Consider the following 15,843-nt stretch of genomic DNA (forward strand, 5'->3'; position numbering starts at 1 on the left):
CTTGAGGATATGCCTGTATACCTCATTTTGATACTTCATTTAGTTCCAAGTACCTCCTGTTATATTTCAAAGAGCCTCTCCAAAACAGACTTTATTTATTACCACCATAGGTGCCCTTGCTGTCTCTGAAACCAGTTCTATGATTTTCTTAAATCTTGCCTGAATATTAAGGAATCCACCACTTTTCAACTGTGAAAAGATATAGACTTATCAGTTTTCTTCCCCCAGATCCTTAGGGCAGGGAAGCTATGCCAATTGCCTTTGAATATTGTAATATTAAAATTCAAAAGAGCAGGACCAGCTCCAGAAAATAGGAATCTAGGAAAACTCCGCATAGCTCCTGTGACAGCAGTCCCCTTCAGTATGCCTTTGTATCTTGGTTCAAGTCAGTGTTGCCACACTTATCTCCAGCCCTGGGAAGTGCCACTAAGGACTGTGCAGTCCTTCTGTCTACCTGTATATGTATTCACCCCAAATCTCTAGAGACTAGCAGCAGCCCAGGCTATGAGAACAAACTACCTTTGCCAGTTATTAAATTGTCATGATATTTCTCTGAATTTTCAGGATTAATGTCCATATTGGCAGAAATAAGACCAAAGAATGACTTGGGGCATCCCTTTTGTGATAATTTGAGATCTGGAGACTGGATGATTGACTATGTCAGTAACCGGCTTATTTCACGGTCAGGAACCATTGCTGAAGTAAGTAAAGCTATATTCTAGTCCAAAAAAACAAGGGCACAATAAGAAGTATATTAACATACTACATATAATATTTATATTGTTTTCTAACCTGAAACATTATTTTCTAAACTGAAACATTTTCCTCCCTTCTTCATCATCTTTCAGTTCTAATAAGTGAAAATCTGGTTAATAGATTGCTAGATAGTAGAATTGCATGTTTGGATTTAGCTTTTAAAATACACCTAGCCTATAAGCACATCAAATTAACTCTTAAAATTATTTTATAACAGGTTGGTAAATGGTTGCAGGCTATGTTCTTCTACCTGAAGCAGATCCCACGTTACCTTATCCCTTGTTACTTTGATGCTATATTAATTGGTGCATATACCACTCTCCTGGATATAGCATGGAAGCAGATGTCAAGGTATATCCAGCAAAGCTTGAGTAGATAAGCATGTTTGTGTAGAAGCCACATACAGTCAGTTTAAACACTCTTAAAAGACCAAAACATGAGGAATTGTCATACACGCATAGAGCTGAAAAAGTTGATAAGTGGGTAGTAAATTTATTAACATCCTTTAATCTGGAACACACAAAAACAAACAGTTATTAAAATCTGTTCTATAAAACTAAAAAACGTGTTGATGGGAAATTTTAATTGTTTTATGTTATCTGTTTCCGTTTATTCCTTGACTTGTTAAGTTAATGGATACAATTTCGTAAATCTACACACAGCATTCTTTTTTCTAATTTTTCATTAATTAACAGAAAAAATATTCTTCTATTATTATAAAGGAAATTTGCCTTTATTGGTGAATTTCCCTAAAATGAAACCACAGGTCGGAATGTACCAGTGAAGAGCTGCCAAATCGATTTGGGCATGATCTCAGAAGGAACAAAACTTCAGCCCTACCATTTGTTTTACAACAGGCCTTTTAAAGCCAGCTAGACAGAATACTGGGTGAAATGAAAGCAGTTCTGAAACCTTATCCAAATTGAAAATTTTGTTCTACTGATATTAGCATTGTTACACATTTGTGTAGAGAGACTTTTTGAAGGGAAGAAACCAAGTAAAATAATACTGCCAAAAATTTTTGAATCAATGGGTATAAAATTTCAGGTATGCAAGATGAGTAAGTTTTGAGATCTGATGTACAACATTGTGGCTATAAATAACAATATTGTGTTGTACTCTTAAAAATCTGTTTTACACAGGTAGGTCTCAACTTAGTTGTTCTTACCCTAATAAAATTTTTTGAATAAATAAATGAATAATAAAAAATTTTGTATTTCTACACATAATATTTTGAACTCCATAACATTTTTGCAGCTTTGTTCAGAACGGTTCTACCTTTGTGAAACACCTTTCCCTGGGTTCAGTCCAAATGTGTGGAGTAGGAAAATGCCCTTCTCTGCCACTTCTTTCACCTTCCCTTATGGATGTACCATGCAGGCTGAATGAAATCACAAGAGAGAAGGAGCAGTGTTGTGTGTCTCTAGCCGCAGGTAAGAAATTATGTACAAGGTTAAATGTGTAAGTCAGGATTTGAGAGGACACTATGAAGAAATTATTATTAAAAAAACTCATGATGTTATTCAAGATTTCATGTTACTGCTTAGTAAAATTTCATAGGTATTCACTTGTAAAAATAATGACCGTTCTAACTATTTAATTACCACTGTGCACCAGACATTTATTTATGTGCATTTTTTATTGTGGCCAGTTAATCCTTTTTTTCACGTTTATTTTTCCAACTTACGACATTTTGCATTTTTTAATCAAATTTGTTTTACTACCCTTTTTCCATTACACTGTACTTGTTTCCCAATATTAAAAATTAACCCAACCTTGTAAAATTAATCCAACCAAGTTACAAAACACGAAACAAATGTTAAATAATTTTTATTATGTGTCTAATTGCAATCGAATGCTTTCAGCTCTATTGGTATTTTTCCTGAAAGTAGATTTAAAACCCGAATCAAGTAACAAGTTGAAATCTAAGCAAAATAGGCTTTTGGTTTCTTCTTAATAAATTTCAAGCTATTTCTAAGAAGTATTTAATATTTGAGTCCACTGAAGTTTACAACTTTCCAAACTAAACTGAAAAATACTAACTGCAGGATGAAAGTAACAGTGTTGTCCGTGTGAATTCCTCTGTTTACCCTTAAATTTGCATTTGCTCAGACCAAGAAAAAAGACCTAGTGGACCCAACAAATAAAAAAGAAGTTAACTTTTCATTTGGAATGATCATATGAACCTTCTGAATGTTTTAATTATGTAATTGTGTTTTAGATTTTCACTCAACTATTTGATCTCCTTCTGGTACTTTCCCCTGTGAATCCATGCAGATGGTCATAAAACTGAACAGGGCCATTGTGAAAAAAAGTTGATAGGCAGAATTTGATTTTAAAGCTTATTGTTTAGAAGCCTATTACATAGAATAGTGATCTCAACATTTTTGATTATTCACTGCTGTTGTTAAGCACTCCCAAAATAAATATACTGATATATTGATATCATAAATGATATACTGATATAAGCTATGATACTTGGTATGTTTACATATCAGGTACAATGTAAAACAAAAAGAGAAACTAAAAAGATAAGTTCATAAATATAAATAGAAGTTCTGGGATTTCTTTCTAACATGCTAAAGGAGAGTTTTATATACTCCATACTAACAATATATAGGACTGTTCTCAGATTTGCAGATAGATTTCTTCGTTTCATTTTTAAATGAATACAAAGGCCAGGAATACCTTCCTTTGGTGACAGTGGTGCAATATATGTATATAATTATAAGCTTTTATAATAATTGACAAGGTAGAAATCATTCAGAAGATGTGTGATCTTAAGTCATATACTCTGAGAGGTCAAAAAGTTAATACAAACATTTCCACACATCAGTGCTAGAGATTTTAGTTTTGACTTTTTAACAAAGACTAACTGCCTGTATTTTGGGGCATACCAACTCAAACTCACCCTTGGATCTATCTATACTTACATTTTATGCAAGGTATTAAGTGGATTAAAGTACCAGGAAGTCTGTGCCGCACAGAGTACTATATATATATGTGATAGCTGCTGTCATCATCATCATCAGAATTACATCATCAACCATATATTGGGTTGGCCAACAGGTTCCTTCGATTTTTAAAGTAAAAATAAAAGACACGTTTTTAATTTTCACCAAGAAGTCTATTGAACATCGTATGCACCGTTTTGTTCCATTACCTTCCCAAAACTTTTTATCTTTTTGAGCAAAGAACTGTTCCAGGTGCCTTTTACAGTCTTCCAGGGAATTGAAATTTTTTTTTTCCATTAAGAGAATTTTGTAAAGACCGAAATTAATGGAAATCCAAAGGTTCAATGTCTGGTGAATACAGCGGATGAATCAGAACTTCCCAGCCAAGCTGTGCCAGTTTTTGACTGCTCATCAAAGAAACATGTGGTCTTGAGTTATCCTGATGGAAGATGATGAGTTTTCTGTCGACTAATCCCAGACGCTTTTCGTCGAGTGCTGCTTTCAGTTGGTCTAATTGGGAGCAGTACTTGTTGGAATTAATCATTTAGTTCTCCGGAAGGAGCTCATAATAGAGGACTCCCTTCCAATCCCACCATATACACACATCACCTTCTTTGGATGAAGACCGGCCTTTGGTGTGGTTGGTGGTGGTTCATTTTGCTTGCCCCACAATCTCTTCCATTCCACATTGTTGTACAGTATCCACTTTTCATCACCCATCACAATTTGTTTTAAAAATGGAATGTTTTTGTTACGTTGCAGTAGAGAATCTCATGTGGAAATACGGTCAAGAAGGTTTTCCTCACTTAACTTATGTGGAACCCAAGATCAAAGTGATTAACATAACCAAGCTAGTGCAAATAATTTTCAATGCTTGATTTGGATATTTTGAGTATGTCGGCTATCTCCCATGTGGTATAATGTTGATAGTTCTCAATTAATGTCTCAATTTGATCACTGTCAACTTCAACTGGTCTACCTGATCATGGAGCATCGTCCAGCGAGAAATCTCCAAAAGAAAACTTTGCAAACCACTTTTGACAAGTTCAATCAGTCACAGCACCTTTCCATACACTGCACAAATCTTTTTGTGCGTTTCAGTTGCATTTTTACCTTTCTTGAAATAATAAAACATAATATGCCAAAAATGTTGCTTTTTTTCTTCCATCTTCAGTATTAAAATGGCTACACAAAAATTCACCAATTTTGATAAGTTTTTTTTTTTAATGCATGACAGATATGACAGCTGTCACAATACAGTATAACAAAATTATGTTGAATGAAGTTAAAGACAACTAAGCGCTACTAGAGCCATCTTACAGAAAAAACCAAACAAACTTTTTGGCCAACCCAGTATATAAACTGTATATGTGAACCATGTATAAACAATACCCAAAGTGTTTAGGGAAAGTTTGTACCACTGTTTGAAAGACAATATAGAAAAAAACGTCTGATGTTACCTTTAGTTCTGATGTTTTCTTAACAGAAGAACATACAAGGTGAAGACCCAGTAAACAGAAACTTAAAGTTTTGTGAAGTATTGCCAATTTTTGTTTATCTTAGTCAAATTCTTTCACCTCTCAATTTGCCTTTTATAATTAATCTTTTATTTCATTCATTCAGTAAATTTTTATAGTGATATGTACCAGTTACAATTTTCAGTGATATGCTTTGGTAAACAATGCAAATGAGATTTCTGTTATCATGGATCTTATTTTCTATTGGGGAGAGACATTCATTCAACAAACCAGAAAACAAACAAGATATTGTCAAATAGTGTTAAGTGCTTAGAAAATAGTTATGAATGAATGCTGTGAACATTTTATGACCTCAGTTTTCCCTTCCTAAAATATTTGTTACATTTACTTCAGCATAGTTGGTTTTCTTGAGTGAAATGCTAATTTCCTTTGCTTTACTTTCCTACTGATTATTGTTTTAAGTACAGATAACAATTATATTCTTTTCATGTTTTGTAAGAAACCAAACTCAATCTAAAAGTAAAATTTTAGATTTTATCCATCAGTCACTCTGTTTTACTTCATGCATAAAAGCTGCAGTTACCTAGAATGTTCAGGTTATTTGGCATCTGAAATCCTTGTTTTCATCTGTAAAAATTGTCTCTGGCTAACAAACTATACACTTCTAAGTCATTTTAAATCAATGGGAAATTTGGTAATAAAGTAACTCTATAGTGATAGATTAATAAACATTTAATTATGTATCATTAAGGTAATCATCTCATATTTAGATTAATTTGTTGCCTTCGAATTACACATAGAACCTTTTAAAATATATCATTACTATTATATTGAGTTTCTTGATGTGTTAATTATTTGACCTCTGATTTTAATCTTTAACTTAAATTTAAACTTTAATTTACTAAAAGAAAGTTTATCTGTGTTTAAAGACTCACACATTTGAACCAATTCAGATAAGCATCGCTCTCTAGCACTGATTCTTAATCTATTTTGGGTGACAGATTCCTTTAAGAATCAGATATGATTATGGAACCTCATCACACAAAAGTTGACATAAGTATAGCCATACATTCTGCAGATACCTTAAGAGGGTTTAAAGACTCTTTTTAACTCATCCTTGACTCCCAAGTTTAGAGCAACTCATCTATAGTAATGGAGTTCATAGGTTTGTGTATATTAAGGTTAATATATTACTTTGTTGTGTTTTCTGTTAGGCTTACCTCACTTTTCTTCTGGTATTTTCCGCTGCTGGGGAAGGGATACTTTTATTGCCCTTAGAGGTCTGCTGCTGATTACTGGACGCTACTTGGAGGCCAGGTAGGAAATCTCTAAAAAGTTGCAATGCAGGTTTATGTTCGAATGTTTTTCACATGCTCTTCAAACTTTTCTTATTCATCTATTCTCAACATTTGGAGGCATGTTTTCCTTAGGTGTGTTTTTTAATTTTATTTTTTATATATTCAATTAATAGGATCGTAGAATTTCAAAGAAGTGAACATCTTTAAAGTTACCAAATTCTAACCCTTCATGTTACAGATCAGGTTATCTTTAGCATTTGCTACTTTATTTCAAGTAAAACTAAAAAATATATAACCATATTACTAACATCACACACTAAAGAGTAAAATTTCTATGCCCAAGTTAAGTGTAAGAACTCAGATGAACTTTTAGGTAAAATTGGAAAGTCTGCCATTTTCTGTTCTTCCATAATGAAGGCATTGCTGGCTTTTTGACGGAGTCCGGTAGAAAGAATTATAATACCAGGTTTTCTTCTTTTTAATGTCAGACCTTGTAACCTCCAGTTTTATGTTTTCTAGACTTAAAATGGTATCTTCTTATGTCACAATATTATATATGAATTTATCGGAGGTAGAAAAGAAAGGCTCTACATCAGTGCTGTATAGTGTTCCACAAATCAGCAGTGTCACCATCATCTGACAACTTGTTAGAAATGCAAGTTCTTGGTCTCTATGCTGGATCTGCTGAATCCAAACCTGGGGGTGGAAAGGGCAGATTTGGCAGATGGCAATCTGTGTTTTCGCAGGGGCTCCAGGTGATTTTCAGCGGCCTAAGACTAAAGTTTGAAATCACTGCTCTGCAAGTTAAAATTTGTAGCAAAAAAAGCATTTATATGATACCTTATTTTGATGTCACCCGAGAAATAACTGGAGGTTTGCCTCTCCAAATGACAAGTTTTATTTCTGATCCTTTTAACATTGGAAATTTCTAAGTGAGCATCTAAAATGTATTATATGCTTCCCTATACTAACCTAATACATAATAAGACCTTTTATTATGGACTTAAGATACTATTATGGGGCTATAGAAATTTGGGAGGCTGTGTGCTTCTTCCCCAAATGCCCCTAAATGATCGTGATTAAGAAGTAGGAAGTGGAACGTCAGGAGCATGGTATAGTGGTTAAGAACTTGGGTTTGGGCCAGACTACCAGGTTCTAATCCTGGTTCCAAATGCCCACCTGACAAATTATTTGTTCTCTTTGTGCTCTTCGTAGAATGGTTATAGCACTTACTTTATAGGGTTTTTGTGAAGATTAAATAAGCTAATACGGTTAAAGTATCTAGAGCAATGTCTGCCACATGCTAAGCACTCCATAAATGTTCATTTTTAAAATAATTATTTTTACTTTCATTGTTATCTGGGCTCCCAATGATCACTTCTATGTACTGTCAAAAATTTCTGCTACTTAGTTTTACATATGACTGTCTAGATCAGGCATCAGCTAACTATGGCCTGTCACTTGTTTTTTATGACCTATGAGCTAAGAATGGTTTTTACGTTTTTAAAGGATCATTAAAAAAAAAAAGAATATATGATGAGACCATATATGGCCAACAAAGCCTAAAATATTTACTGTCTGACCCTTTACAGAAAAAAAGTTTGCCTACCCCTGATCTAGATTATTTCCCAGAAGATAATGCATTTGTTATGGTAGTGCTAGCTGCTATGAATTATAAACTCTTAAATTTCAATGGCTTTTCACAAATGAAATTCATTTGCTTCTGATCCTGTATGGGTGTTGAGGAGGGAACTTTCTACTTAGTGGTGAAGGGATATAGGCTTCTTTATCTTCAGGATATACCATCTTTCAGGGACTCTAGGTTCTCTCCAGTCAGCTGGCAGAGAGGGAAAGAGAGCCTGAGGAACACACACCTGTTCCATGTACTTAACATTCTTTTGCCTTAGAATGCAGTCATCTGGCCACAGCCAAGTGTAAGGTAGGCTGGGATGTATAGGAAAGCCATTTTGGTGGACACATGGCTGTCTCTACCACAGATAGTTCTACTTCCACCCTCTGCAGAGATGTTCATGGACAGAGGACTTTTTATTCAACTTTCTCATGTATGACATGTTCTAGATGATTAAGATTGCTAATACTGACTTTTTATTAACTGGAAGTGTCACAGTCCATACTAACACTTTTGTACTGCGAAGATAAAAAGTTCCTCTTACACTATAATTTAAGAGATGGGCGTGGGACTTCCCTGGTAGCACAGTGGTTAAGAGCCCACCTGCCAATGCAGGGGACACAGGTTCAATCCCTGGTCTGGGAAGATCTCACATGCCACGAAGCAACTAAGCCTGTGCACCACAACTACTGAGCCCATGTGCCACAACTACTGAAGCCCACATGCCTAGAGCCCGTGTCCTGCAACAAGAGAAGCCACTGCAATGAGAAGCCTGCACACCGCAACGAAGAGTAGTCCCCACTCACCACAACTAGAGAAAGCCCATGCACAGCAATGAAGACACAACACAGCCAAAAATTTTTAAAAATTTTTTTAAAAAGAAATGGGCATTGAACTGATATATAGAATTAATTAAATTTCTAAATGGTTTAGCCAAAAAGCGTTGAGGCCTAGAGATTTTAAATGCCTTTTCCAAGGTCATACAGATGGCAACACTAGGATTTAAATCTCAGTCTTCTTATTTCTCAGTTTCATGCTCTTTCTAGAATGCCATGCCATCTTACAAAGTTGTCATTTGGTGTATGATAGTAGAATAACACTTTGAAAGATAAAATATTCTCTACAAGTTTTTGAAAATAAATTATGTTTTTCAAGGTCAGTTTTTACCCATTTATTTTCTTATATGGTTGTTTTATTCTTGGTATCTGCTATTTAAAGTAATAAGATTCATGTTCTTAGTTCCTCAGATTTTGAAATACGAGGGATTTCAAAAGTAAGACCTAGAGCTATGAGGGACCTTAAAAATCACCCAGTCCAATCCCAAACTCCACAGATGAAAAAAAATTCTCCCAGAGGTGGTTAGTCACACAGATTGTTAGAGAAAAAGACAGGGCTAGGCTCAAGGTTCCTGACTTTTAATTCAGTGCTTATTTTATATTATGACCTCTTTCTACATGAAAATACAAAGAAATAATAATTACCAAGAGTGACTTTTTTGTCTTCAATTTTTTAAGTGATTGTTTTCATGTCAAATGATTCACCTAATTCTGTTGTTTTAGGAATATTATTTTAGCATTTGCTGGTACCCTGAGACATGGTCTCATTCCTAATCTGCTGGGTGAAGGAATTTATGCCAGATACAACTGCCGAGATGCTGTGTGGTGGTGGCTGCAGTGTATTCAGGATTATTGTAAAATGGTCCCAAATGGTCTAGACATTCTCAGGTGCCCAGTTTCCAGAATGTATCCTACAGATGATTCTGCTCCTTTGTCTGCTGGTACACTGGTAAAGATCATTTCTTAAAATAATTTTTTTTCCTGAAAAATGACTTTTAGCTTCTAATATAAAATACATGTAAAATTAAGAATCTGAATCTTACAAATTCTTCAAATATTGCTATTTATTTAGCACCTGCTGCTACTATGAGAGATTACAGAGATAAGACTTGCTGTTTGCCTAAAGAGCTTGCAACATGGTAGAAGAGGTGATGTGTATATAATACAATCATTGCAAAAAAGAGGGAAGTGCTATGTAGTCTCATAAAAGAAAGAGAGATGATCTAGTAGATGGGTCTCAGGGAGGACTATAGAAAGTAACTTTCAAGTGAAACTTCTGGTGAAAGTAAATTTCACCTAAACTAAACCTTGAAAGGTGAGTAGGATTTCATCAGAGATGAGGGAAGTTGTGAGAAGATATTAAAGATGAAATGAATAATAAAGCACAGGGTGGATTGGCGCACAGTTTAGGACATACTGCTCAGTCTAGTTTGGCTTTTTGTGTAGGGTACCTATAGGGTAGTAAGGGATTGTGGAAAGGGTGGACCAGGTTGGAGAGCCTTGGCTACCAATCCAGGGAGTTCAGAGTTTATCTTATGAGCAGTGCAGAATGAGTAAACATTTTTTTGTGTTCTTTTTTCCCCCAGGGATATTGTACTTTTGCCACTTCTGATCTGCATTTATGTTATAGTTTATTTGGTATGGAGGACTTCTAAGCTACCTCAGGGCTAGCATAGATTTATGTCACTACAATGTTTCTATCATGAAGTGTTCAAAGAATATTTGTCCAAAAATTTTTTTAACCTAAAGTAAATTACCATTATAGTATATAGTTTATCTCCATTGCTATGTATGTGGATGAATTAGAACAGCAATGCCAATTTAAAACTCAGATTTCTGTATAATAAGCTAGATTCATTTATTAGCTGAACTGTTCACTCTAACGCAGATTACACAAGCTCACAAGATTATTTTTCATGTATCAGCAAATTACAAATTATTTCATGTCACAGAATTTATAGTTAAAACTACAGTATGTTAAATGTTCATATGCCAAAGGTCTGATCTATTATATGATGTATAGGAGCTGCTTCTTTCCCCAGTCCCACCCCTTATCCCCGTTTCTCCTTTTAAGGGAACAATATATGTTTCCACAAAACTTCAGTTGTGGAATTTGGGAGACGATAAGAAAAATGTGATTTCTAACAGAGGTAACATCCATTATATCTCAAACAGGATCAACCATTGTTTGAAGTAATACAGGAAACTATGCAAAGACACATGCAGGGCATACAGTTCCGAGAAAGGAATGCTGGTCCACAGATAGATCGGAACATGAAGGATGAAGGTACATAACTTTAGGTACATAGTAAAGATTTAGTGATGAGATGAAATTAAACCTTGTAATTGTTCATTTATTTCACAAGTATTTTATTTGTGTATAAAACTTCAGAATATAATAATGAAAAAGATTAAGAGTTTCTGATCTCACCAGTTTAGTTTTAGTTTCTAGAGGAAAGATAAAATGTTATATCTTTTGTCAGCCATTTTGAAAGGTAATTTTGGTGCTTGAATTTATAATCATAACAATAATTGCTAATAACTAAGTGCTTGCTATGTGCTAAGCATTGTGCTAACTACTTTACCTACGTTACTCCCATTTAACACTTCTGAGAACATTGTTCCCTTTTTTATTGATAAGGTGACTGAAGCAGAGTAGTTTGCCCAGAGTCACACAGGTGCTAAGTGGCAGAGCTAGGATTTCATCCATAGTTTGTCCGCCCCATAATCTAGGCTCTTATAAAATACGTTTTATAAACAGGTTTATTTGTATTCAGAGTTAAAATATACTTTTATAACCTCTTTGAAATTCATCATATTCCTATTTTTATGGCACACTGTCATCATCATTAGCCAGTGCAAGGCTAACAATAATTTATTTTATTACTCATTCCCCTAAGAGACATTCCAATGGGTTTGTTGTATATTCATGTATTGTCTTATAAAATATATATTGCTTTAAGTGCATGTAGACCTTTTTTTCAACTTTTTAATTTTGAAAGAATTGGGGATGGATAGAAAGTTACAAAAATGACACATAAGCGTACCCTGAACCCTTCATCCAGCTTCCCCCAATGAGGACATCTTATATAACTGCAGTACAATATCAAGATCAGGAAATAGATATTAGTGTCATACTGTTAGCTAAGCTATAGACCATATTCCTTTTTCACCAGTTTTACGTTAACTCATCTGTGTGTGTGTGTATATGTGTGTGTGTGTATGTGTGTGTGTATACTTCTGTGCAGTTTTACCTCATGTATAGTTTCATGTAACCACTACCACAGTCAAGGTACAGAGCTGTTCCGTCACCAAAGAGGTTTTCCTTGTGCTATCCCATTATAGTCACACCAACCACCCCTGGTCTCTAACAACTGCCAATCTGTTCTGCATCTCTATACTTTATCATTTTGAGAATGTAGATAAATGGAATCATATAGTATGTAACCTTTTGAGATTGGTTCTTTCACTAAACATAATTCCCCTTGAGAACTATCCAAGTTGCTGCATTTATCAATATTTTATTAGTTTTTATTGCTAAGTAGTATTCCCTTTTATGAATGCACCATTCATCTTTTGAAGGATATTTAGGTTGTTTCCAATTTTTTTGGCTAATACAAATGGAGCTGCTATTAACATTCATATACAGGTTTTTTTGTAAACATAAGTTTTCATTTCTCTGGGATAAATGCCCAATAATGTGATTGGGTGATGTGGTCAGCACATGTTTTGTTTTATAAGAAATTGCCAAACTATTTTCATTTCACATTCCCACCAGCAAGCTGGATAGATCCAGTTTCTCCACGTCCTTGCCAGAATTTGTTGTTATCACCTATTTTCAGATGTTCTGATAATTGTGTAGACCACTACACATTGTGGTTTTGATTTGCATTTCCCTATTAATGGTTTTAAACATCTGTTCATGTGCTTATTTACCATCCATATCCCCTCATTGATGAAATGTCTATTCATGTCTTTTATCCATTTTCTAATTGGATTGCTGGTTTTCTACTGTTAAGTGTGTGTGGTGAAATACATGTTTACCATTTTATCATAAAGTATATCATTTTAGCCATTTTTAAGTGTACAGTGCAGTGGCTTTAAGTACATTTGCACTGTTTTTCAACCATCATCGCTATCCATCTCCAGAACTTTTTCATCATCCCAAACTGAAACTATACCCAGTTAGCAATAATTCCTCATTCTCTCCCTTGCTAGCCCCTAGTAGCTACTAATCTACTTTCTGTCTCTATGAATTTGACTATTCTAGGTACCTCGTATAAATGGAAGTATGTAATTTTTGTCTTTTTATGTCTGGCTTATTTCACTTAACATTGGTATATCAGAGCTACATATACTATACTCTTATGCCCTTTGTTTAAACACTACCACATTCCTTTCCAGAATTACTGCACCAGTCTCTATTCCCATTAACAATCAAAGTAGCTTCTTAAGTGTCCATATTCCTACCAACATTTGGCATTATCCTCTAATGCCAAATATGGGTGTAAAGCCATATGTAATTGTTTTAACTCGCAATTCTCCTGTTATTGAATTTGAGTATTTGCTCATATGTTTATTGGCCTCTTTGGAAAGTTTCCTTTTCTATAAATTATTTGTTCATGTTCTATGCCTTTACTCATCTTTCTTTTGGCATTCCTGTATTTTTCATGTTGATTATCAGGAGTTGTTTGTTTATTCTAGATATTTGTCCATCATTAGTTTTAGAATTGCACAAACCTTTTCCCAATTTATCTATGGTGTTCTTCACCATATTTCATTTCAGAAATCCTACCCCACCTTCATGTCTCAAAGATAATCTCTCACATTAACTTCTATTAACTATGTGAGTTTGCCTTTTACAATTTTTTTTTTTTTTTTTTTTTTTTTTTTGCGGTACGCGGGCCTCTCACTGTTGTGGCCTCTCCCGTTGCGGAGCACAGGCTCCGGACACACAGGCTCAGCGGCCATGGCTCACGGGCCCAGCCGCTCCGCATCATGTGAGATTTTCCCGGACCGGGGCACAAACCCATGTCCCCTGCATCGGCAGGTGGACTCTCAACCACTGCGCCACCAGAGAAGCCCTACAAATTTTTTTTAAAAGAAACAATTCGTTCCACTTTAATTCATTTTATTTTTGTTCTTATGATTCTTGTTTTCAAGACCTATATCTGTATTAATTTACCATGTCTATGTTCATTTCTTTAACTTATTAAAATCTAACAGAATAAGTAATTTAGTGTGTGCCCCTCTCCCTGAATTCCTATTTGATATTATCTAGGTGGAATTTCAGTTTGAATTGTTATGACTGTACTTCTTTTTGTTTTCTTTGGTTATTGCTTTTTCTTAGGCAACAATAAACTTTTATGTGTAATTTGATCATCTTTTCATTCCATCTCTCTTATTAGTATCCTCTAAGATTTATTTCTTTCCTTAGTTGAGTTAATCAGATGAGCTTAATTATTTATGTTAATATATGAAAACCTCTCAGAACAGTGCCTACTACTACAGTGCCTTGCTGTAGTCATTTTATTGTTGCTATATGAGTATCTTTAGTGCTGCTATATGAATGTTTTTAAAGTTGGAACTTACATGTCAAGTGCTCTGAGGCCTTGTATGGCTGGCAGTATTTTTATTATGCTTTCATATTTAAATGACAGATTAGACATAAATGCTTTTTTTCTTAAATGCTTTAGAAAATATTATTCTGTTGACTTCTTGTTTCCAGTATTGCTATTGAAAGGTATATGGACCTATACCTTGTTCCATTAGAAGTGATCTACTCTTTCTTTCTTGAAGATTTTAGAACCATCTCTTTGTCTGAATTCAGGATTTTACTCTAATTTTCCTTATCTGTTTCATTTGGTACTGTATGAGTGCTTTTAACCTGAGATCTTTCTTGATTCTAGGATATTTATCATTTTATTTCTTCAAGTATTTTCTTCCTTCTCTTTCCACTTTCTGGGGATACTTTTGTCAGGATATCTTTTGATTTAATTCTATCCCCATAGCTTTTATTTTATTTTATTATTTTTGTGTGTGTGTGGTACGCGGGCCTCTCACTGTTGTGGCCTCTCCCATTGCGGAGCACAGGTTCCGAATGCGCAGGCTCAGCAGCCATGGCTCACGGGCCTAGCCGCATGTGGGATTTTCCCGGACCGGGGCACGAACCCGCGTCCCCTGCATCGGCAGGCGGACTCTCAACCACTGCGCCACCAGGGTAGCCCCCCATAGCTTTTAGCTCTTTTTTTCTATTTCCTCCCTTTAACCATTCCTGCTACCTCTGGAGAATTTTTCAATCTTATCTTCCATCTCACTAATTCATTCTTAGCTGTGTCTATCTACTGTTTAGTCCCTTATTATCACTTTATTGTTTTCTTTATTTCAACTATTAAAAATTTCAGACCTAACGTCTCCACTTAGTCATTTTTAATGTCTTTTATTCCTGCTTCATGTTAATAATATCTTACCTATGTCTTTGAGGATATTTAATTTGCTTATTGTATATTATTGGTCCATCTTGTCCAGTAATTCTGCTTCATGTGAAATATGTTACTCAGTTTCTCTTTTTATATAGTCATTAGACTCCTCTGGTATCTAATGTTTATCTTTTCCCAATAATGTTTATCTTATCTAATGTTTATCTTTTCATATTCCCTTGATTTATCTTATCTAATGTCATATTTCATATCCCTTATCATATTTCATATCCCTTGTTTATCTAATGTTTATCTTTTCATATTCCCTTGATTATTAGCTACTCTGTAAGCACTGAAAAGAAGCAATCTCCTTAAGTTGTAACACAGCAGCCTTACGAGCCGAGGTGGAATAAAAGTCCAAAGTGTCTGGTCAGGTCTCACATATTTTTTGTTTGTTTTGTTTTGTTTTGTT

The 15,843-nt window shown here is 34.7% G+C and overlaps 1 protein-coding gene across 1 annotated transcript in view; it reads left to right on the forward strand.

The window, feature by feature from the left end:
- Positions 1 to 15,843, forward strand: part of AGL (amylo-alpha-1,6-glucosidase and 4-alpha-glucanotransferase) — a 78,983-nt gene that overhangs the window by 38,982 nt on the left and 24,158 nt on the right. Inside the window, exons 22-27 of the mRNA XM_027114454.1 lie at positions 565 to 701; positions 974 to 1,107; positions 2,014 to 2,189; positions 6,403 to 6,505; positions 9,676 to 9,901; positions 11,128 to 11,239. Coding sequence (XP_026970255.1) covers positions 565 to 701; positions 974 to 1,107; positions 2,014 to 2,189; positions 6,403 to 6,505; positions 9,676 to 9,901; positions 11,128 to 11,239 — 888 coding nt within the window. The remainder of the gene's footprint in view (positions 1 to 564; positions 702 to 973; positions 1,108 to 2,013; positions 2,190 to 6,402; positions 6,506 to 9,675; positions 9,902 to 11,127; positions 11,240 to 15,843) is intronic.

This window comes from Aethalodelphis obliquidens, unplaced genomic scaffold (genome assembly GCF_003676395.1).
Source record: "Aethalodelphis obliquidens isolate GAN/ISIS:26980383/991018 unplaced genomic scaffold, ASM367639v1 scaffold13, whole genome shotgun sequence".
Lineage (NCBI taxonomy): Eukaryota > Metazoa > Chordata > Mammalia > Artiodactyla > Delphinidae > Aethalodelphis > Aethalodelphis obliquidens.